The sequence below is a fragment of the Thunnus thynnus genome, chromosome 9 (genome assembly GCF_963924715.1).
Source record: "Thunnus thynnus chromosome 9, fThuThy2.1, whole genome shotgun sequence".
In the NCBI taxonomy this organism is placed as follows: Eukaryota; Metazoa; Chordata; class Actinopteri; order Scombriformes; family Scombridae; genus Thunnus; species Thunnus thynnus.
This window is the reverse complement of record NC_089525.1, coordinates 21,353,869-21,379,235: the sequence shown is the minus strand read 5'-3', so window position 1 is coordinate 21,379,235 and position 25,367 is coordinate 21,353,869. Positions and strand designations below refer to the sequence as shown.

Genomic DNA, 25,367 nt, shown 5'->3' with positions numbered 1-25,367 from the left:
CATGCTGTAGGCTGCAGACTGATGTACTAGCTCTGAGATGATGGGGGGGACAGTCAACGTTCAAGTCTTTCATACACATTTCCATGTAGGATTTCAAAAGGCTGTGACAATGTGAGGCATGTAACCTTTAAGGAAGTATTGATAATTTGTGCTGATGCCATAGACTAATGAGGTTTGGCTGTGACTGCAGGGCCCCCAGCGCTGACCTCCATTAGCTCAGTTGTATTAAGAGACCTGGAACAACAAAACATTTGCTTACAAGGGGACAGCGGGCTGTTTTAGCAAAAAACCCACTTGTGTCTTCTCATTATATGAAATGAGCTTTATTCTTCAGTCCTGGGTGAGATTAGGGATCTGTGAAGCCAGTAGTCTATTATTTATCTACCTCCAAATTCTTGCTGCCATTCATTGAAAATGCACAAACACAAAATTAATCCAAAATAAATAGAAAGACAACTTTTTCATCATTCACTGTTTGTCAGTAAGACTGACTACATCCCAACCGTACTGAACCCAAGTTTCACAATTTCCCCATAGGTTGACCAGACAGGTTATGACAGTGTGAAGACATCTTGTCAGTGCTGCCTCTAACAGACACTGATTATTTATATTAACAAAGACAAAGAAAAAGGCCATTCACTCTGCAGTGCATTTTCAATTCACCGTCATCCACATCTTGCAGTGCAGTGTGTCAAAATGACATTTCCTGTTCTTATATTAGGTCAGGTTTTAACTGGATTCAGGCACATGATTAAACTACAATTTGGACATGACTAAATTTTAGCCGTCTTTCAGTTCTCCACCAGACAATTTTGCTCACAATTAAGACATGCTGGGCAAATTCATAAAGACAGTACCCATCATCCTGCTGACAACAAAACAAACATGTTTAAAACAGCAACTCTACACATTCAGACACAAACAGCCAACAAGTCTAACAGATAAAATGATGCACAAATGAACCTCCTGTGAAGGTGATATCATATTTACATAATTACACCATTTGTAATAGAATTAAATCCTCTTTTGCTTACAACTTTTTAATCACTCTGAACAAGTTCACACTGAAACAAAAGATCAGCTTCTCTTTAACTGAAATGTGACTATGTCTGCAAAACAAAGACAAATGAGCTGTGGACCAACAACTCGTATTTTGTTCTTCTGAGCTGAATGACAACACATCTGCCACTTCCAGCCACACACAGGCAAACAGATAAAAGTTTGAAACATCAAATCAGTCAATAATTTTGTACTTAGACTTGTCTGATTCTCCCCCAAAGAAAAACAGTGACTGAATGTGGAGCTCTCTTATTCCATAATCACATTTTGGCACAGTAGTTAAGCAGCACAGGTTACCCTGGTGTAATTAGGCCACTTGTCTTACCTGGATCCTGCGAGCAGCAGGCCTGCTGTTTACAAGGGTATCCACTCCTTTAGGCCAACAAAATTTCCTACTTTTCTCAACACTTGTGGTGGTGAGGAAATAACCGTGCACTTACAGCGAGTCTGACATCGTCGTGCGAGTAAAAGAGTTTGTTTACAACCATGCACGATCTGTGTCGTTCCTGACCACTAAGGCGGTGCAGGACAACGATCCTGTCCATCCGCCGAGAGCAGTACGAGCTGAAACTATTTCGCTGCTTTCCTATCGCTGAGTGGATCGGTGTGTGAGAGCCTCTAACATGCCCTTCGCCATTCGCCCAGTAATGGCTGCGTGCAAGCAGCCAAATCGTTGACAGATGGCCAAATGTGAAATTAGGAAACCAAAAACGCCGATCAGAAAAAAGGGGAACGCCGTAGAGCACCGTGTCGGCATAAAGCAGGAGTATCACAAACTCGGCAGCTGACACATCGCATTGTGTGTGAGCCGGGGGTAACCCGGAGACCTCAACGATAGCAAGAGCTATCCCGGTAGTGACCGGCTGCTCGGGGCTTCACCAATTATAGACGAGTTTGGTTCACAGGCTCCACATCGGATGTCTGAAGCGGTGGGATTAAAAAAAAAACTTGTTATGCATGCAATTATAAATCTCTCGAGCGGGGATGTGGTATTCCGCACATGCACTATATGTGCGGAATACAACTGCGATAGCACAGATGAAGGCACGTTGTTTATTTCGAAGGCCTGATTTTTGAAGAATGTCGTCTTCAAAGTGGGCATACATGGTCATCTATCTGTGAGTCATATTGGAGATTATCGACCCTATTTAGGCCGCCATGGTTTATAGCGACGAGGATGTCCCGTCTAAGTTCGTGGTTCACCTGGTCAATATTGAATGTCGAGGTTGGAAAGGCGGCGGGGGGTGAACGCTGAGTAAAAATCAAGCGCATTATTCTTCCATCTTGGTATAAGTAATGAATTATTCTACAACAAACGAGGGGAGGATGGCAGCCGATCACTGAAACAGTCAAGGGTGATTCTTCTTATTTGCCAGGTTAATGGATGGCCCGATGCGCCGTCCAGATGATGTCAAATTATCAGTCTAACATTGAAATACATCACTTCATATATAGTTACTGTGTCAGCGTTTGGATAGCCGACTGCATCCACAGCCGACACGCATGGACAAGCGGACTCATGTATGTCATCTCGACACACAACTTGGCTCTCCATAGCATACATGTGACACGATCCTACATAATGCCGCGGGATAACAGCGAGACATCACCGCAACTACTGTGGCTCCTGCAAGACACCGACAACTAGAAAATACAGATATCCAGGTCAAAGTTTGGAAGAGTTTTACTCGCCCTCAATAGCGTTGTGCAATGCCCCCTTTAATGCCCCCTGCTCGCCCGTAACGCCTTTGTTATTAGTAATCGCATGGTATTGCACCGTCTTACCTTGCGCTCCGAGCTGTCTACAGCCACAAAGCCTGCACACAGCGCAACAAGCGATTGTTGTCTACAGAGAGGCTTCCGTGCGGGGCCAGGGATGTGATTTTAAAGTAGAATGAATACAGTATGTAATTTTGGCTTGTCCTCGCGATCTTCCCTTATTGCCAGTTTTTGGTCTGCAGCAGCTGGAGATGAAAATCGCGCACCCTGGGTCCTAGCGCCGGGTAAAGCCCTACAGGTGAATAACAAATAGACTGCTGCTTCGGTGGGCTTGAATCTTTTAATTGCAGGGGGACTTCGCTGGAGTCAGATAAATATTCCCTGTGGGGCAGACTCTGTCGCTTTTTACTCCATATACACAATAGAGACTTACATATGCTGCTTGGAGGACATTTTGACAAAGAATGTCTTCAAGTCCAATTACAGTGACCATACATTAATAAAATATAGTGTTTGTCAGCTTTCAAGCTGAAAATTATACTTTGCACACTGTTTAATCATCACAACTTCAAAAACACATCTTCTTTTGCCATTTAGACTTTGACACCAACATCTACAGCCCAATTCATCATCGCACTTACACTGCAGTCTGACTTTATGTCCACTGTTGAAAAATTAGGATGTTTAAAATCAAATACAAATGTAGCCTCATTTAATATTTTATTTCCATGGCTGGATTATTGAACAGGACTACCTTGACAGGTTCAGGGGCCTCAGGAGCGAGGGTCCCTGAAGCCCAGGGCTTTTGTTGTAAAGTCAAAGAGCTCAGTAAAAAGTAGGGATGTCCCAATCATGTTTTATTGCTCTTGATATCACTTATTTTTTCCTACAGTTGCAGACCTAAGCTACAGTAAATCTACATTAAAATGAGTCAGGCAGTTTAAATATGTATGTCTGCTCTGGTTTCTTTGTGTGGTTTTCTGTATTTTGCATACTGTCTTTTGTATAACGTTTGTGGATTGGGGGTCAGTGTTGATGTGCTGCAGCGGGAAGCTTTGGAGAGATGTTACACTGTCTCTCTTCACTTCCTGTGTGAACAAAAAAAGTTCACGTGCAGTTCAACTACCAGCAGCACTTAGAGTTGTTGTTAACCTGCAAAATGTCACTGAAATTAATGCAAAAATTATCACAAGTGGCATGAGGGGTTTGAGATGTTTGTGAAAAGGGGCCAATTGTCTTATAATCCATCATTGTTAATAACCACCTGACACAACTGAATCATATACAGATACACCATTACCTGACATCCAATAGGCAATGTCTGTAATAGCTGAGATTCAACCTTTAAATGCAAATCTGTGGACAAGTGGATTGTTATTCTAATACTAAATCACACTGAAAAGTTGCTTAAAGGGAGGTCAGCTACAGGCTGTTTTCACTGCAGACATTTTGGCTTGTCATGTTAGGAAAAGCACAGGTGTGACATACAGTACAGTAAAGCCATGACAGTGTGACTGTGAGCCAACACACAAGATACCGGCACCCTGAAAGCGAAGCAGCTAAATAGAATTCAGCCATCATTAATTTCATTATTCAAACCTGTGCTTTCCTTTACTGTGACACGTTAAAATGTGTTCTGTGAAAGACGCCTGGTTCCTTGTTCTCTTGGCAACATGACACAAGAAAATGAGTTGAGACAAATGCGACGTTCTTAAAGTATAAATAGAGGTTGGGCACGACACTGGCGCACAAACAAATCTAATAATCATCAGTGAGATAAATGTGCATATACAGTAGCTGGCAACATCTAGTTTTGCTATGATGAATAAGGGAAAGATGCTTTTTTCCCCCTTGTCTTTTGCTTTAAATTACACAAGAGTTGCAATTTATGATTATTTCATTCATCTGCTGATTATTTTCTTGGTTAATTGATTAATCATTTGATCAAAAATTTGTGAGAAACTGCAATTTCCGAGACCCCAAGTTGACATCTTCAAATTGCTTTAGTCCAAAACCCAAAGACATTTAGTTGACTATAATAATAACCTGCAAATATGCATATTTGAAAAACCAGAGCCAGTACATTTTTGACATTTTTGCTTTAAAAATGTCTTAAATGATTTATCACTTATGGCCATTCAATTTTCTGTTGATCGATTAAGAGTCTCAGCTCTAAATTACACACGAACCTCTTACATAGATACGTGGACCTGACACTTAAGGTCAGGACATTCTGGCAACCTATTAGAAGCTTGTTAAAGTGGCTTAAGTCCGTGAACGAATCAGGGCTACTGTTACTGGCTACTGCTAGTGAGTTGAAGGCCCAGATTTAGCATAGTAGAAAGCTCTCATGGGGCGAAACTTAACCAGTGGGATGGTGAGAATAGACCAAGAAGGTATAAGATGTAAGTAGACGTTTTAGGCCATGTCTCAGTGTGCAACTGGCCCTTTGAAGCTCTTCCGCACAGTTGAGGCTGAATTACTTCATGTTCCTCGTGCCTCAAGAGAGGAACAATGAAGATGTTCCCTAACGCTGTCAGAGGCCCCGGAGCAAACTCAAGGCCTCTGCAGACAAGAGCTACACATACAGTACAATATTTAGGACAGCTCCCTCTGCATTAATGGAGATTTCTTGCATTTGAAGAATCACCCATTGAGGAGAGCGGTGGACCAGCTGGTGTCATTTTACAGATGCCAACAGTCAGTTTACCCAAATTACAGATATATGTATAATATATAGGGCTGCAACTAACAATTATTTTCATTATTGATTAATATGTTGATTATTTTCTCGATTAGTTGATAAAATGTCAGAAAGAGGTTTTGAGATATCTGATTGTGAGTTTTCTGCTGATACCTCAGCACAATGGGGTGATTGGAATTCAATTTGTGGTCGTCAAAGTATTTAAAAAATCTCAACAGCAAAATTTCTTTCTTGAAACAATCCCCTGGTTACTCTGGATAATGCACAGACCTCACTGTGAGCAGTTTTCATTGGAACCTCTGTAGTTTTTACTAAAGAAATGAACCCATATGGAAAGTGTTGACAGTGAGGTCTGTGGATTATCTTGAATAACTGGGACATTGCTGCTGAGTTTTTAAAATGAGATTTTTCAAAGTTTAAAGCAGCACAAATTAAACTATATTCGTCCCCACTGAACTGGGGTGGGGTCAGGATTTTCTGGGGAGGGAGGGGGGTGGTGAGCACATTGGCACATAAAACTGAAATTACCCTTATGGACAGACACCACAGGGTTTGAGCGATAAAATGTTTTTTTTTTCTGTAATTCACTGGCTCTTTATGCCAGATGTTGTGCCACAGACTGAAACAGCAAGGCAGGTGATCCTGCTTAAGCTGTTTGCAAGGGAGATGAGACAGAAGGGGCCAGTAAGAGTAAGACGGCCAGTCAGGAGAAGGAGAGATGCCACTGATAGAGCTGGCACGCACTGTCGGTGTCGACTGAGTGTACTGAGGCTCTGCAGGCCAACTTCTGCGCAGGGTCCACAGAGTTATTGGAATCACAAGCGTGTGCAAGAAGAGGGTCATCAAAAACACCACAGGCCACAGGCGTGTAACAGCAAATGGTGTGCCCAGTATAACTGGGATCACACTACACAGTTGAAAGACCAACTGTAACCCTAATTTAGTCACGATGACTAATTTTCAAGATATTACAGTGTCAACACCAAACAAGGCAGGTTAGCTCTGGCAGTGGGCACAGCTTATCTTGTTGTGGAGGATTAGGAACCATTCTGAGCAGTGATGACTAAAATTAAACATGTCAAATGTTTATGACCAGAATTTGGACAAATCTGAATGTAATCCTGTACTTTCAGGTGTGTAACCATTGAAATCTTAATTCACTGTGTTTGTCTATAGCTGTAACCTCAAAGAGTTGGTTATGTAGACCGTTGCTACATTCACTTCTAATTTTAAAAAATGTCCCCAGCTTTTGCCAAAAATAAGTTACATTCAAAAAATATTGTTTATAGGACTATGTGGTGTTTTACATCCAGCATTATGATTGCTGTAGATTTCATGTCACAGAAAGGTGCAATAAAGGCACCCTGTGAGTTTCTGACCACTAGCAGCACTATAGAGCAAAGTTTTTACACGCAGGTCCCCATTTTATTTTAACTGTGAACATGCACAAGAACGCACACGGACGCATGAGAGCGGTGCAAACATCCTGCCATTGGTTTCATGCTTCCACTGATTGACAATAGGTGACGTTAACGCACCAACAACTGTAGCATTGAGCTAACAAAGGCGAGGAAGAAGAAGACTGTTAGCAAACAAACATGAACGTCAACGATGCATGATTTAAAATATTTTTTGAACCAGCTTTGCAAATGTTTGAGGAAGAAAATGCTTTCAGTGCATTTCTACACCTCAAAGATAGACTCAATGTGTGGCGAGAAACACTGAATGTAAACTTTGCAGGGCACCTTTAAGGTCACCTGAGACTGACTGACTGAGATTTACAACACATATTTTATATTTAATATAATGATACAATTTTAAGAAATAACTTTGTAAAAATATTTTGTTATTAGACACGCAAAATAAATAAACATACTGAGAACAATAATAGCCAAGCCATTGTTTGATTTGGAGCCATCATAAATAGGGATGCTAAAATTTAGTTGCACCTCAGATCACGTCCATAGATAAAGCTTCTGTCCTCTCTGCTGACACAGGCACTCAGCAACAGATTTGCAGCCAAACTCATGATAATATCAGTCCAGTATATCACACCACGTTGATCCAGATTTATCTAACCTCCAAACATACAATAATAAAGAACTGTTAAATTCCTATAATGACTATTGTTCCTGGAATCAGGCCTAATTTGTATTTATATATCATTTTGCTCATGTTTCTTCTTATAAATACATGAATGTATAAAATACAAGATTAAAAATATTATTTAGGTGGTATCCTGTCAGTCTAGAGGTTTCGGAGCATGTGTCCCTGATACAGCCTGGTGACCTTTGTTACGTGTCATCCTCTTTGTCTCTCTCTCTCTCCTCTTTTACCGCCACCTCTATGTCCACTGTAAAAACAAAAGGCTAAAATGCCTCCAAAAAATGTAATCTACCTATCTTAAATCTATACAATTGCTTTGTAGCATCACATACACATATTATTGAATCACTGTCAAATTCAAAGCCCGTGGAATAGATCTAACATGTCTTGAATTTTGATCCAGCCCACATATGAATCTGCCTTGTCTATTAATTCTGGCCCACTGTGTTGGAGCCAGGATCAGTGAGAATACGAGCTCTGGCTGCCTCTCAAGGTGTGCTATTGTACCCCACATGATAAACAGATGCAGCTGTCATCCCAACATTTTTTCATCGCAGCCTTTCTGCCCTTCCCTCACTGGCACCCAAGAAAGCCGGAGAGCTGCAGTCGTAATGCGTTAAAATGGAAGATGCTCAAGGCAGACAATTTCAAGACAGGAAGGAGAGCAATACACTATTTGGTGTAAAGCGTGTGTATATCGTTTGCTCAAAGACAACACGAGTTTCAAAGAATAGAACTAAAGATCACTGATTTTCATAAGCAAAAATAAGGAGGGAAGGACATTTTGAAGGGGAACATGGAAAGTTACTTGACTGAGGAGCTTTAAAATGAGCATGCATCAATCAGTAACACACTCACATCCCACAACTTTAGTGAAGGGGGGGTACACACACACACACACACACACACACACACACACACACACACACACGCGCAGCCTGAACATCTCAAAGCAGAATTCAGCAGGAGGATTGTAACTGTGAGGCTTAGAAATTCAGTTTTGAACTCTTAAAAGATCATTTTGCATTTGATGCAGAGACCATGGAAGAAACACTTGCAGATATAACGGATAGATTCGCAGTGCAGCAGCGCTCTGAGAGACACCTTCTGTTGAGCAAGTGTGCACCTTTTCATCACATACATGATACAGCAGTTTGAAAATATTGGTATGAAAAAATAGTGCTCGTAATGAAGATATGGATTTGTGGGCTTTATTCCACGACTAATTACCTTGTATTTAAAACAGTGACAAGCAGCTGGTGCACTATCTGTGAGTCAGAAAATAATTTAAACTAGCAAATGACCCTTGCAGCTGTTGATCACTTTTGGAAACAGGTTTGAGAAATTCAACATAAAAGTCATGCTATTGTCCTCAACAATGTTATTTTGTTTGACTAAATGTCACAACAACATGACACGTGTAATGTTTAAACCTTTGAGGTGGGCTTGTATCAGCTGGAAAACATTAAACATAAATAGAGCTGCAATGATTAGTCACTTAATCAATGAGTTGATCAGCAGAAAATTAATCAGCAATCATTTTCATAATCTAATAATAGTTTTGAATCATTTTTAAGGAAAAAATAAAAATGTCCACTTCCCAGAGTGTGAATATTTGCTTGTTTCCATAGTTTTGTACAATTGTAAATTGAACATGTTTGGCTTTTCGACTGTTACTTAGAAAAACACCTTGAACTTTGGGAAGTTGTAATCAACATTTTGACCATTTTCTGACATTTTATAAACTAAACATGAATCAGTCAATTGAGTAAGTAATGAAGAGATTAATCAATCAGTAAAATGAGCGTTAGTTGCAGCTCAAAACATAAACAAAACATTACTTTGGCTGATTAAACAGCACTGTGTACACAGCCAATGTTTGTATAGCCTACAGTATGTTAGTATGGGCCATTTGAAAAAATGTGGTCAAATATTTTGTACATTAATGACCTGCCCTCAAATTGAATTTCTAATGTGTAATTTGTAATGTGGGTCTCGTTGTCAAACAGCTTAGATCTAACTTGTCTTTTTGGCAATGCTCTGAGTACTGTCATACTTACAGTAGGTAGCCTAAGCCGTTAAGATATCAGACAGTATTTTAGAGGAAACGACGAGTTTTTAATGTTGAAATAACACGTTTGAAAATGTGCACGCTTGGTTCATGCTGGGCGGATGAGCTCAGCCAGCTTTCTAAACCACAAACGCAAATCTCAGTACGTTAGTCTCCGTGTATGCAGGCGACTGGCTGCAAAACACGGACAAATGCGGTCGACTCGCCCAACTTGATTATTTCAGCTCACAGCTGGCAGCCCCGTCGCTAGATGTCAGATATGGAACCGAGAGATCCGCCACAAAAGCAAAACGTCCCGAGAGGTCTCGACTCGCAGCTGAACCGAAACACCAGCAGCCAGACGCATCGCCAGGCTGATGTCCAAAGTGAGCTGACGATGAGCGACAGTTTGTGTCTCCAACCCGCAGCCTGCAGACGTGAAGCAGATAAAACGTTAAAGGACGATGTGAATGTCAGCGCGCTGTCGTTGTTTTATCATTTTATAAAGGCAGGACTGTATTAGACGTAGTTGTGTATCTACATGAGTAGTTCAGCTCCCTGACTACGGTCAGCTGGTTCCATAGTGTAGCGGTTATCACGTCTGCTTTACACGCAGAAGGTCCTGGGTTCGAGCCCCAGTGGAACCAGGATTGTTTTTCTACCTTGAAATCACAACTATCTTAACAACAATGAAACGTAATCTGCTACAGTTAACACCATCCGAAGTAAGGGAGACATTTCGTTTTTGTGATTTGGATGAAATTATCCTTCTCACGGTTTCTTTCATAGGGACTGAATACATCACACTGTGTATTACTGATATTATACATGCACGCTTTACTAGCAACTTATCCTACCAACTTATCTGCCCCACTTGTATATTTTGATGATTTTTGTATACAACACGTAATTTTGCTCATGAAACTATTATATATAAAACAAATACAAGAAGGTGACAAATTAAAGGATAAACACTGAAAAAGAGGGGAGGAGAGGTCACTCACTGGTTTAATGAAAGCTCACACAGTCACCTGATCCCTCTTCCATTGAGCACCTTTGAGGGATTTTGGAACAACTTGTACAACTGTGTCATCAAAACATGACAAAAAAAGGGGGATATCTTTTAGAAGAATGCTGTTCGATCCCTCCAGTACAGGTCAATAGACTTGAAGAATCTTTGCAAAGGAGCAGTGAAGCATCAAACCACCGCCATACCAGTTGTGCAAATTCTGTCTGCTGATGACGGCTGCAAGATGTGGCCGAAAGCTTCAGAAGAACCAAGTAAGTGGACCTTTTTTCCATTGAAATGCTATTTCCAAGGTCAAGAATTAACTTTAAAGCTCAGCACTGAGGCTGTTCTGGAGGCTTGTGGAAGCCCATCACCTTACTAAGACATTTAATGTTGGTTTTTCCTTAATTTGTCACCCATCTGTAGGAGTTAATAATGATGTAGTTTGTTGGTTTTGTTTTGGGGGGGCGGTCATTTTACATTTGGTTCTAGGACTTGTCCTTAATACTCCTGTATTGTTGGCTGTACTGTTGACAGTATGTGACTGGTGGTTCTGCAGAATATTAGTGCTTGTTTACATTAACAACAAACCTATAGTTATACTAGTTAACGGTCCCCTCCAGACATGTTTTAAGATGTATGTAAAATACTCTATAATAATTTGTGTCTGATATGGTTTTTCCACAAAAAAAACCCAAATTTAAATTAGCTTGTTTAAATCCATTTCCATATCCTCCTTCTCCCTCATTAAAAAAATCCTCAATTCATAAAAATGCAAATATATTTAGAATATTCTGAAGTTGGACACAAGATATCTCCTACTTCACTGTAAAGTCTCAGTGCTTGGAGGCACTGGAGGCTTCAAATTTCCACATCACACCTGGTGTAAGTTGATTATTGGACCAGAATTGGCTGCAAACTATTTGTGATGTCACAAATCCTGCTCGTAGGCCAACCTCTTAAAGTCTGCACATAAATCATTCTGCACAGTGAAGCTCAAACATTCAACTTGAGGAATAAGAAGAAAAACACATTTTTTGATCGGAGGGGGACTTTAAGATAAAGATGATTATGTTATATGCCATAAATCTCACACATGTATAAGAGCACTCAGAGAGCACAAACAAAAATTTACAGTTCTCAAACTTGCTGGTATGCCCTCATCTATGATTTAATCTATCACTTAAATATTATGGTATATAATAATACTTTCTGATCCTGCAAACATACCCCTAGCATTTAGATCACTACTTTCTGTTATGTTCATATCTTCACCACCAAAGTCTGACAGACAACTAATCAATGGCTTCTGACCGTTAAGATTTGAGATGCTTCAGAGCATAATCTCACAGCAAATACTAGTTTGTAGACTCAACTAAGCAATTTGTTGACATAAAACTAAGCAAAACCTGTCCAAAATAACTGAACCAATGATGACAAAGATAAAGATGACAAACCAACAAATCAACTTTGGTAAATACTTATAGTATCCCATTCGGATATAGAGATAGACAAGAATACTGAAAGCATAACTCAGTGTCCAGAGTGTTTAAACCAGCTTGTAACTGTTGTGATATAAGCTGTTATACGCTATAAGCTGTATATGGATATGGAGGCTGGTGTGTGCCAATGAAATATTAGTTGATACAATATTCAGATAACAACTGATAAAATTTTTATCAAATGTCAATTTAATTATATCAATATTCAATTTTTTTTGATTATTCTGGTTTTAAAAGTCTCTGTAATGACTTTTTGACAGTGAAATATTACATGATGCTCCAAAGTAAGAATGTCTTATTTTGATCAGTTGTTGATGAAAATAACAAACAAAATATAGTGCCACACAGGAAATGATGCATTGTTAAAAATTATTTATAATGAACAGATATCAAGCAGGACACTGTTGTTTACTGTCAAAAGTGCAACAGCCTGCAAATTTTGACCTTATTGACAGGGTGCTGGTATTGTGCCAAGTTATCACATAGCGCCTCAAATTAAATAAAATATTGTTTTCTGATTTTATAAAATCATTTTGTGAAGTTAATTTCACTTTTTATTATTCATTTTATCAAAGGGGTTTTCCATCTACATTTGATCTCACAATTAACAGTTAATTTTTTCTTAAATTTTCACAGTTTCAACTATATTTTAATCAAATTTAATAATTTAAAGATGTCTCCCTTTCATTTAAAAGTATGCAGTGTTTTTAGTGCAACATATTGGCTTTGTGACTTTAAATTGACACGTGTCATTAAATGAAATAAAGGTATCTGTAGATTAAAGTGTGGATGAAGTATGAACTGTGTTTATCTCAAAGCAGGAGACATATGGTCATAGGGGTGAGTGATATGGCAAAAATCCTCCATAATACTGATGTAACAATCCTGTAAATCAGTATTGCCTTAAAGATTTACCTACAATGGCCTAACCTAACCAGAGATATAAAGGGTATAGCAAAATATCTGATGGCTGACAAATTCACGATGTATGTCATCATATTGCCCAGTCCTTAAATTTGTTGTAAAATTGAATGATAGCCAAGATTATAACAGGAATTTCAAAAAGTAAATTGAGTACTAGCTAGTTGTTTTTTTTAAAAAAAATGTCATTTTAAAAGATCAAGGCCTTATCCATCATTTTCAATAGCATGATGAAGAGTTAATTTTCACATTTACATGTAGATTTACTAATTGCACAATTAGATTTTTTAATATTTCAATTAAGTCACACTCCAGCCTCCATAACTTTTTACTTTACTAACTGCGTGTGTAACATCATTCAACATTGTCCTGAGGGCAGTTCAGTGTTTGAACTGACTTAACCAAGTACCAAATTTATAATTTTGTTGTTATTAATGACCTCCTCTCCATTTGTCTTGTTTTCACTACCAATGTAACCTGTATAAGGCTTTACAGTTGTTAACGGTTAACAGACCATTCCCAACGGCTAAAATTGGACTTAACATTAGCTAATATGCAACTTAAAAGATAAGTTAGCTTGCTTATTCTCAAAGAAGAACTCACCAAATCTTTTGGTGTAGGAAAAGATGATCTTCGGGAGCACATCTTGCGCTTTTACTGTGTTGTTTCACTTTTAATTAAGAGACTTTTTCAGTTTTATCTACCACGGTGCTCAGAAGAAACTTGTTAATAAGCTAATGTAACCGCAAACAACAGCGCCATCTATTTTTCCCAACTGGCCACTTTAACACTGTTTTTCAGAACAGCCGGCTGCCAAATGATTATTTTTCACTGCTGGGTAATTATAAAGAGAAGAAACTTAAGTAACGCATGGTGTAAGCTGTCAAGAGGTTAGGAAAGGTCGGTCTGTTGGTATTTGAACGCGGCCTTTTTCCCGCAAGCGGATATTCGTCTCATCCTAATTTCCTTGTGCCACATTCAATCTGTCCCCAAAATGGCGAACGTAGCCGCCGCCGCTGCTGCCGCGGCTGCTGCTGCTGCCGCCGCGAGTAGAGATCCAGCCGTTGATCGTTCATTGCGATCTGTGTTTGGTAAGTTTTTCAGTTGCAGACATATTTTGCCAGTTATGTACATATGCCGATAAACTAACGGTTAATGCTAGAAAGCTTGCTAACGCGCATAGCCGGCTAGTGTCGCTGTTAGCAAGTCAACGAGAGCAACACAACTTAACACGTTTACCTGGAAAGCGTGCAAACAAAAGCGTTCATGATAAGTTGAGTAGCTTTTTTATTGTCATATTATTCATATCTCATATCTTTTTTAGTGGGAAACATTCCGTACGAAGCCACAGAAGAACAACTGAAAGACATCTTCTCTGAAGTCGGACTTGTTGTCAGCTTCAGGTGAGTGAAATCATTCATTCCGCTAAGTTAGCCATCGTTATATTTGTATGTATTTCACATCTATAACCGGGTATAAGCTATAAATCATTGTGCTGTCATAAAAGTCAGATTTTTCTAGGTCAAGTGAACAACACAAGCTTACATATTTGTTTATGTTTTGTATTTTATAGTTAGTAATAGAATAGAGTAAACTATTGTCTAGCCGAGGCAGGAAAATATAAACACAAGCATGTCCTCAAAATAAAAACATTAACATATTAACAGAACAAAGATCTCTCAGTTTTACAACGTCAGTGCATTCATACCTTGGTGAACAGCCTACACTCCCATATTTAAATTTACTAGAGGCTATTGATCTCATTAGTAACGTTTGGGATAAAAGAACCCTTGTAGATCTTTTTCTAAAGCGTTCAGACTCAGGTCAGAGGGGATGTGTTTAGTCAGTGATGACTGACAGGGCTTACCTGTGTACAACTGTGCTGTAAAGGTCATCTAATGGCTTTTGTTGGTGGCCTACTATCTCCCCTGCTGTTTTAACAATCCTGGTCAGCTTGTTTCTATTTACTAATGTCAAGTGCCAGTGCCAGACAGAGATATTAAAAACCAGGATCAGGATGACATACACTTTTTCCAAAATGTCAAGACTGACCCCCAAACCCTTAAGTTTCCTAATTAAACAGTTTCTGACTAGCTGTCCTCCATATAATATCTGCATTGTCTGTTTGTCATCCATGTGTGTTCCCAGATACTTAAAACGGTTGACTGTTTCCACAGTTTGGTCACACAGTATCAGTGATGAGAGCTGGTCTGCTTGGTTTAGAATAACTTCCTTTGTTTTTCCAACATTAATTAACAATGAGTTGGACTTACACCACAGTTCTAACATGGAAACCTGAGAAAAATAATCAGAGACATCATCATTTTTATGGAAGAGACCCATTAAAGCCATGTCATCATCATATTTAAATAGCTTGAAATTCCTGTTGAGTAGTGTCATTTCATTGGCGTACACAGAGAATAGTACTGTGGTAATGTGGGATTTCTCAGCTCGGTTTCATCACCCCTCAAGACGTGGTCTGTTTGTCATGATAATTTTTGTCCTCTGGTTCTCAGGTTAGTATATGACAGGGAGACAGGAAAACCAAAGGGTTATGGCTTCTGTGAATATCAAGACCAGGAGACAGCCCTCAGTGCCATGCGGAACCTGAACGGTAGAGAGTTCAGTGGTCGGGCTCTCCGAGTTGACAACGCAGCCAGTGAGAAAAACAAGGAAGAACTTAAAAGTAAGTGTTTGAGCTCCATGTATGTTCTTTTAAATTATGGTGTTGGATATGTTTGAGAGCTGTTAGTACAATGCTGTTTGTTTACGTCTTCCACAGGCTTGGGAACAGGAGCCCCTATTATTGAATCTCCCTATGGAGATAATGTCCAGCCAGAAGAGGCCCCCGAGTCCATCAGCAGAGCTGTAGCCAGTCTGCCTCCAGAGCAGATGTTTGAACTCATGAAACAGATGAAGGTAGGTCTATTTTCCCTTTTTTGCTTTTTAACCAATTTCATGTAACAGTTTTAACTTTCTAAATCAAGTGTCATAAGTGTGTTGGTATGAATCCAATAATGCTGATCTATCCTGAATACAGCTCAATGGGAAATTACAATTTGTGCATGGATATTTGCATAAAAGAACAGTCTCCCCAAAATAGGGCAGAGGATATAGTGTCTTGACTTCAGAAATTGCAGCGTTTTAATACTTTGACGACAGCTGGCATCTACTACTGCAATTAAGGCAGCCAGATTAAAATTAGGACTCCTTCAAAAAGTTTAAATCAAAGTGTGATTGATGAGCATACTGAATGTTGCAGAGTTTTTAAATATTCGATTCTCAATACTATGAAAATAAAGAAAAGTTAATATTAAATTATAGTTTTCAACAACAGGAAATATTCTCATCCTGTGTGTGCGCGCAACTACTTATTGTCTTTAATGTTCCAAAAAAGATGGTGACAAAGGTTTCTCTCAGTTTGAATCACCTCCAGCCTGACAACTGTATGCAGATGCTCTTCTTCTCCCTTTTATTACCGAAGGCTGCGCTCCACAGTCTGTCTCTCTCGGCTCTGCCAAAGAAGTCTTATCTTTGCACAGCTGGCAGTCTGCTTCATTAAGCTCAAAGAAACACCACACTGCAGACATTTTTTTTTCCTCCCAACTTGAACAGCGTTTTGTTGCACCAAAGCTTGTGTCAGTGGGACAGCACCATATGCTGATTAGAGTGTGAGTTTTTGGACTCCAGTCCTGATACTACAGATCTAGTTGCTTGCGTCTTTGTCTAAATTTTCCGCTGATGCTACCACCTGGTTGGTGATGGACATGTATCTGAATCATACGTGCGTAGCAAAGATATGTGCAACCTGCCGCAAAGCTCTTTGTGAAATGATGAGTTCTTTTTATGTATAACGAACTGGTCCAAAGTTTTTTGTTTTTCTGCTCTGCTGAACTGTCATTTTTCACGCGGTCTAAAATGATTCTGTTTGGTGAAAATTTGATTTCTCTCTCCAGCTGTGTGTGCAGAACAGTCCCCAGGAGGCGAGGAACATGCTGCTGCAGAACCCTCAGCTGGCCTATGCTCTGTTACAGGCCCAAGTGGTCATGCGGATTGTTGACCCTGAGATAGCCTTGGTGAGTTATATCTTACATGAACTAATGTTGTTATTCGAAACAAAATAAAAAGTTCAACCTTGCCATTTGTCTAAGGAGCTGAAAGTTTAGTCTCCTGCACTTTTGAACCAAGACAAATATTTGAGAGATGATATTCTGTATATCCCATATACAGAAAATGCTCCATCGCCAAACTACAGTCCAGCCACTGGTTCCCAGTGGACAGGGTGGAGGAGCACCGCCAGTCAATCCACCTCCTGTACAGCCCAGCGTGCCGGTATCTCAGCCACAGCCTGTGGTAAGTAGAACAGCACAACAACACCCAATGTATAAAAAAAAAGTAAATGAAACTTTCGCTTAATAGATTTAATAATGGTAATCTGTTAGAAATGAAAGGTTACTGAATTACCTTGAGATGTTTTGTCTACTCAATCTGTCCCCAAATTAAGAAAGATTAGATAGTGTCAGGTGCCTCATATCAGAATTTATAACAAATTGAGATTAATTCGGTGAAAAGGAATTAAGGTTTAGGTTTAATGTTTCATGTTTTGTTTCTGTTTTTCTTGTCACCAGCCTGGAATGCACGTCAATGGAGCCCCTCAGATGATGCAGCCTCCCAACATGGGCGTTGTCCCCGGTCCTATGCCTGGACCAGGACCAGGACCAGTACCTGCACCGGGACCAGTCGGGCCTCCAGGTAAATGTCAAACTGCATGCATCATTACGTCACCGACTGGGCTGGTTGTTGTAGGATCATCATTATGTTTCAGACATTATGTAGGCCGTTGATGGTTAATATGTTTCATTGCACCAGTTTCTTGTGCAGAATGAGCCCAACTGATTTCTTGCCAAATATTTATTCCAGTTTTAAGTCGGCCAAATAAAACACTCCTCATGGCAACAATTTCTGTAACCAAAATCTTCTGTCTCTGTAATTCTGTAGGTTTCCTCCAGTTTTTTTTTTTCCAAACTGGCACATTAATTTCCACTAAGCTGATTCCACACAGCTGTCGTTTCATAGTTCTGTCTAGTTTGTGTCCTTGTTGTAATTTGCCCACTTTTTAATGGAGAGAAGTTCACTGATAAGATGTGCAATTTTTTTTAAAAGTTATAGGTTTAAGGGTTATGTTCTACATATAAATCTATAGTATCAAAAATATCAAAACCAATTGAAAAGCAAAGCTGTTTATTTTGTCCAATTTAAACTTGAATCATTTTTAAGTAGTTCAGCATTTAATAGTGTGTGAATAATACATAATATAATAATAATAATGATTAATATGAATGTATACTATTTGTAGAATGCCTTCTTTTGAAACGTTTGTAAAAAACAAGTTTTTCACAAGAGTGTAAAGTTTTCCATTCATATCATGACTGATGAAGGATCAGCCACATGCATTTGGCTCAACTCAAAACCATTTATTTGTATATTTGTAGCTATGATTCATTTAAAAAGTCAAAGCGACATGTAGCTTATTTGTTACTGTCATGTGGCGATGAAAGCAACCTTCCTCCTCATCGCTCTTGAAGCAGGTGCAACCAAATCTACAGTCATGTATTTTTATCAGGACGAGGTAATGCAATGATTTAAGCTGTTGTTCTTCAAAGTTGATATCAGCTGCAGATTGAGCTGTAACATGTGTAATATTAGACTTTTTTTTTGGCTGCAACCACAACTGCCTTGCATCCATTACCAGCGATTTAGATAAAATGCTGAAAAATCATTTATTAATCAGAATTTACCTCATTTTATGTGCATGCTTTTGTACATGTCATGCTTCACTGGGATCACTAGGTGTCACCAGAGCCATGTAATTGGAGGAGGCGCTTTACGAGCGATACAGTAATCACCTCTAGCGCAGCAATAATTTTTAATTCTGGTTAAATGACATGATGGGGTCTCAGTGTTTCTGTTGAGCATGTTGAATCCTTCATGCAACATATTTGCTAACATTAGGTATCTAAAAGTTTGATCATATTGATTTTATCCCTTCTCATCCTTCCGTTTCTTTGTATGCATGCAATGATGACGCTCATGAGCATGCTTCGAAATGCCTCTTAAAGTGCTGCTTTGCTCTCTTGAGTCTTGTGTCTCCTGTTCTTTCCACTTTAATGCTGGCTCAGGAAACCTTCAGCATTCTCCCACAGGATCGTCTGGCCAAGCTGCAATCGAGCGGCCCCAAGGTATCAGTGTACTCCCTCAGTTCTTCTGTCAGGTCATAGAACTGTTACGGAGTGGCCACTGTCCAACGATACAGTCCAGTTCTTCTAGGATTTAGCTGTAGCTGTCTATTGTTTGTTAGACTGCATGCCCACTATAATCAAATATGAACCTTTTGCCTGCACACATTTAGCCAGTAGTTAAGTAGTTAATCAGGATGATGATCTCTGAACACATGAGGAAACTGTGTCACTGTAACACCAACATAGTATTGTGATACATACTGGATATGTTGAGTATGTGTAACAAAAAAAGAAAAACAAAGGAGTAGTACTTTTATAAAAGTAGTTGACTCATAATCCTGGATATGAAGTATACAACGATGAAGATGTTGAGAAAGAAAACTAAACTTACAAATACAGAAAGACATTTCATATAATGATGATGTTAAAAATGCAGATTATAATCTAGGTGTTGGTCTGTTTTTGATATTCGGACACTACCATAGTAAGAACATTTTTGCATTAAGGACCTGAAAACAAGCATGATTCAGGATCTAGTTGACCAGCTCCAGGTCGCAAAAATACAATGACAGTCCAGGACAATTCAGACAGGCTGGGCTTCCTGCCTTCAGCACTCTTCTAGTTTTACCGCATTGTACAGCCTGATGACTGTCAATACAAGGAGAAAGAGCACTTAAGACACACCATGTTGCACTTTGGGTTTCTGAAAAGGAGATTGAGAATGTCCAACAAGCGTCATCAGCTCAGCACAGGTTGTCTACTTGGTGGCGACTAGTTAAGTGTTCTGCGTTGACCCTTTTTCACAAGGTGTACATGTGCAGGGTGATCCTAATCTCATGGTGTGTCACTGGACATGAGACAACCTTTTATGTGGATAGGTGATCTGCATCCGATACAGGTTGAGAGTTGGGTAGTGAGTTTACCAGTCCTGGTCCTGTAGAAGTAAAAATTAAACCCTAAACAACAAAAAGTCAACCACAAACTTTCCGTGAAGTCCTCAAACCAACAGAATCTGAACTGTTGTATTGTTAATATGACCTTTGCAGTGTTTTGGTTGTAGTATTTTTAGCCATGGTGCTGTTGCCATGGCATTTAAATAAGGTTAATCAGCAATGGGTGTTACACTTCTCCTTAACTGTAAACTTTCAGACTTTGTGGTCTACTGAACTTGACATAACGGAACGAGGCCTTTTTGTCAAGCACCTAATTAATATGAAGATTTCAAATTATTTAGATTGTTCAAAATGTTTTATTATTCACACATTGGCTGCAAATTTTCCTGCAACTCTCATTCTTTTTCTGAAATCAGTAGAAATTCACATGACGGAGTGCCCCAGTAGCCGAATGATTACTGCACATGTCACACAACCACAACATCCCTGGTTTGATTCTAGCCAGGGACCCTTGTTGCATGTCATACCCATCTCTCTGTCTTCCTTTGTTTCCTGTCTGCCTCTTCACTGCTCACTGTCCAATAAAGGCAAAAATGCCCCCCAAAAAATCTTTAAAAAAAATTCAGATGATATACCGCTCAGTTCAAACCCAGGGGAAGGGAAGGAGCACTTTTATAAAACAAGCAGACTTTGAAAAACAACAGCACAAGTGGTGAAGACAACAATTTATGCATCTATTGTTAGAATAGAGATGAAAATAGTGAAATTTGATATGAAATGTGAAGTCATGAAACATTCGTTTTAACTAAAGTCGAGATGAAATGAAAAATGCCTTTTTAACCCTTTTTACATCACACCCCTGGTTATACTGTGCACCTATATAACAATACATGCCAAAAAAAAAAACAACCACAAAAAAGTCAATTTCTTTTGGTTCTTAAATCAAAATCTAATCACGTTTTCTTTCTGTAAAACAATATATGATGTGTGCTCACGTAGGCCTGAACCAACCAATGGCAATCAGTATTCAAGAATCATCATGACACACCAACTTTTGTTCAAATCAAAGTCCTCCTGCCTGTCTATCCTGTTTCTCTTGGAAATATGTCACAATACAGAAGTTAGATTCTATGAAAAAATGCTGTTTCATCTGAACTTTAAAGATTAGCTGAAGACACCTTTAACATACAAAAAAAATATTCTTCATCTTTATAAAAATATTCTGCTTTGAACAATAATTCGTCTGATATGGATTTTCCACAAAGTCATTCAGTAAATTTGTTAAAAATTATTAAAATTACATCTTCTCCTTCCTCCTCATTAAAAATGTCAATCTATAAATATTCAAATATTTTTCATTTCAAAAGTTTAACTACTGATCACCAGATGTCTCCTACTTCACTGTAAAGTCTATTCTCAGTGTTTGTGCACTGGAGGCTTCAATTTTCCACATCACACTTATGTAAGTTGCTACTGGATTGGCTTCCAAACTGGTTGTGATGTCACAAATCACGCTCGCAGCTTCACATATTAAACCCAGATTTTCAATGATCACAGAGAAACTTTCCACTTTCAGCAGGTTAATGTGAAAACAGATGTCTTTTGTCAAACTCTGCACAAACATCACAGTCAGGTGGCAATAAGAAAACTACATTTTTCACTGGAAGTAAAGTCACACCTGCGAGTCTGCATTCCAGGTGCCATTGAACGGTAATGTTTCATGAAGTGGTCTGGGAGTGGCACTTTCAGCTCATTGTAGAATGGAACATTTAGACTAATTAAATTTTATAAGACAGGAGATATGAGAACAAGATGGTACAGATCTGAGCCTGCCTTATTGAACTTATAGTATTGTGCTCTTTTGTTAATTGCGGAGGTTGAGATTTGAAGCATTCATTATTAGACCTGCAATTAACATAATTGAAGTAGCAAGCCAACACTGACACTCCCATTGTGCTTGATTTTCTCCTCACATGGCTTGTCACAGCCAAAATAACATCAGTTACAAAACACAAGTAGGAAAATATTCTAAAAGTCAGACCTTCTGTATATTTCTGGGTTTAGACTTTTTCATAGTTTTTCAGTTGTTTTGAACCTCCTCATCAACTTTGGTGCAGGACCAGACCCTTTTCCTCCTGCGTTTTTTTTTTTTTTTTTTTTTTCCTGACCTCCTGATGTGTGTAGTTCTTCCTTTGCTCTCGCAGCCATCTTGTTAATCTCTCCCTGTGTGTTGTGACATTGGGCTGTGGCAGTTTGTACTTAATTGTGTGCTTTACCTTTGATTGTTTCCTGAGGTATCTATACCAGGCAAACCCTCACCTTTTCATAGTTGTGTGTGTTTTGTGAGTTTTACTATGCTCCCCTCCCTTACCTGGAATTTTCAGCCTATTCAGGGTTACAGCCTTTTATTAATGGATGAATCATGACACATTTCCTGGTCAGTGAGTGGGGGAAAAAGTAGTGTTTTTATGTGGTTTAATATGTTTTTTTTTTTTTTTTAAATCCTTTTAGTACCAGGTGGTATCCCCCCCAGAGGCCTGCTGGGAGATGGTCCCAATGATCCCAGAGGAGGAACTCTGCTGTCTGTCACTGGAGAAGTCATAGACCCCAAGTAAGACTTTCAACCATATCACATTCCCTTAGTAGCTGAGCAAGTTCTGTGTATTTTAGAGAAGTGCTCATTCAAGCAATTTACCACAACTTTCATGCCAAAAAAATTTCCTTTGTGCAATTAATTTTATAAAGCTTTACAAACTTGCTTTAATTTTGTGTTAATTTGTGTCTGAACCTTCAGCCGAGGCTACATGGGGGCTCCTCCACCCCACCAGGCTCCCCCTGTACACATGGGCCAAATGGCAGCTGGACCCCCTCCAGATATGAGAGGCCCTCCGATGGACATGAGAGGCCCGCCCATGGGTGAACCGCGGAACATGATGGGTGACCCCAGAGGACCCCCGATGATGGAGCCACGGGGACCCCCGATGGAAACCAGAGGTAGCTGCACCGAAAACGCTTGACATTTAGTGAAGTTGTTAGAGTTGAAATGATTTATGAGCGTGTGGTTGACATTTTATTTGTAACAGATCTTGTCAGCCGCAGCTGGCACAGCAACCAAATACCTGTAAATCAAACAAGTCTTTTGTCCTGTGTTAGTTATTTATTAAGAGCAGTCGTGTTTGACATAAGTACTTTTTTCTTATAAAAACTTGTCTATTTTCTTATATTCAGTACCTTCATAATTTATGTATTTATTGTCATGTCACAATGTTTTAAGAAGAAAAGACGTCTCTCAGCTACAAACACTTTTTTTATTTATGTTTTATGCAACGATAAACTTTCTTTAACTTCATTTTTAAACAAAATTCCCCTTTTATGCAATCTACACTCCAATGAATCACTTTACTTTTTAGAGAGGTGTAAATGGTCGGTGTGGTTTTGTGTCTCCCTGCAGGCCGTGACCCTAGAGCGATGGATGCTCGTGTTCCAGTGACCGGCCAGAGGGTTCCCATGGCAGGAGGAATGCAAGGCCCCGTTCCACATAGCATGGGTCCAAACGCTCCTCCACCTACAAGACCGGTAACACCTGCATCTGATGTCTTTTCCTGCTTTAGTGTATGGTTGGCTAGTTTTGTATTGTCTTACAGATTCTAGGACACCAAGATTTAGATCTAGGCTGGGTTTGTTTTTGGCTGTTTGTTTTACATTTTTGGCAGTTAACTTCCCCAAGTTCCTCCATTAAATTACGAGCGTACAAGTTTCTGTAGAAATGAGGACACAGCATCTAAAATCAATACGTGACTCCTTATAAGAAATCTGAATCTCCTGCTTTGACTCAACTGTTAGTTTGTATGATAACTAAAAAAAAAAAAAAGCTTTTACTCATATTACATGGAAAAAAACATTGTAAAAGTCATGTGATAATGTGGTTTGAGAGAAGAAAGATTACAAAGAAATCAATGTTTTCTCTTTAGACTGGGTAATCATTACACTCCTGATAAAACATAAAACTAATAAATGTGTTTGTCCTGCAGGTTGCTGGTATTTCTGGCGTTCCCCCATCGGGAGGAGGCTTCAGCCCGGGGCAGAGCCAAGTCTCCACACAGGACCAGGAGAAGGCGAGTGTCACTCGATCTATCACCAATAAAGAGTCACTTTCAATGAACTTCATAATAATCTGTAAAGATTTTACGTCCACCACCTGTTGAAAGACATGCGTGATTCATTTCACGAACACTGAGAATCAATTCGGTATTAACTGCAGTGGTGAAATCCCCAACTGGATGAGAGGAGGTTTATCACAAAAATAACAGACCTCTCAGGGTTAGACACACAGTAGCTGAGCAGCTGTAGTCCATCAGCAACTTGTTGAAGTGGCCTTGAGCAAGATGCAAATACCTTTTCTCTCTCATTCACTGATTGCAAGTTATTCTGTGTATGTAACACCTGAGGGGGAGAAACAGGTTTTATATAACAGCTGAAACAATAGCAGGAGATGTTCCAACACAACTTCACTTTGACAATTAAATTTAATAGAAGGATGTCTTTGTCTCTCTGTAGGCTGCCCTGATTATGCAAGTCCTGCAGCTGACCCCAGAACAGATCGCCATGTTGCCCCCGGAGCAGCGGCAGAGCATCCTCATCCTCAAAGAGCAGATTCAGAAGACTGCAGGAGGGGCTCCCTGACGGTCCGACTGAGGAAATACTTGAAGGTTTCAGGTAGATTAAGTTTCTTTTGTTTCCATGACATCACTTAAATTTCCATCCTTCATGGAAAATTCTTTTTTTTTTTGTTTTTTTTTGCATTGTCATGGAGCAACTCTGGAATTTCTGACATGATTCTGGTTTTCTTTATTTTTTTCAGGCCTCGCCGTCGGCCCCCACCGTCACCCTACCGCCCTCTGTCTGAAGACGTCTCAGTAGTTTGGAGTATTGTATAGTTTTTTTTTTAAATCACATTGTCTGTTTCCTGTATGGAAGGTTGAAGCTGGTGCTTGCGGATTTTAAAGAAAGCAAAACATTTGCGAGGATGATGATGATGATGAATGCTGAGCAGATATAAAGGCAGTCATCCTTTTCCTCCAGAGCCCGGTGTTTTCATGTAACAACTCTGGAAACTGTTTGTCTTGATATTGTTTTGTCAATAAAACAACAAAAAAGACACTTAC

The 25,367-nt window shown here is 39.4% G+C and overlaps 2 protein-coding genes and 1 non-coding gene across 5 annotated transcripts in view; 2 read left to right on the top strand and 1 right to left on the bottom strand.

Annotated features, from left to right (window-relative positions):
- The window catches only part of bcorl1 (BCL6 corepressor-like 1), a 33,297-nt gene extending 19,355 nt beyond the window's left edge, over window positions 1-13,942 (bottom strand). Inside the window, exon 1 of one of the 3 annotated variants that reach the window (XM_067599659.1) lies at window positions 13,674-13,942. The gene's annotated coding sequence lies outside the window, so the exon portion shown is untranslated. Of the gene's footprint in view, window positions 1-1,384; window positions 2,364-2,844; window positions 3,085-13,673 lie in introns of those variants that run through there. The other 2 variants (XM_067599660.1, XM_067599661.1) reach the window with 2 other exon arrangements.
- Window positions 10,213-10,285, top strand: trnav-uac (transfer RNA valine (anticodon UAC)). The gene has a single exon. It is a non-coding gene; the product is annotated as a tRNA-Val (tRNA).
- A 1-nt stretch (window position 13,943) lies between the features above and the next one.
- On the top strand, window positions 13,944-25,360 carry cstf2 (cleavage stimulation factor, 3' pre-RNA, subunit 2). The gene is made up of 13 exons (XM_067599663.1): window positions 13,944-14,161; window positions 14,395-14,473; window positions 15,587-15,756; window positions 15,853-15,989; window positions 17,027-17,146; window positions 17,301-17,423; window positions 17,699-17,822; window positions 22,714-22,813; window positions 22,997-23,196; window positions 23,654-23,778; window positions 24,234-24,317; window positions 24,760-24,918; window positions 25,064-25,360. The coding sequence occupies exons 1-12, from the start codon at window positions 14,065-14,067 to the stop codon at window positions 24,883-24,885; spliced, it is 1,485 nt and encodes a 494-aa protein (XP_067455764.1). The 5' UTR covers window positions 13,944-14,064; the 3' UTR covers window positions 24,886-24,918; window positions 25,064-25,360.
- The last annotated feature ends 7 nt before the right edge of the window (window positions 25,361-25,367 follow it).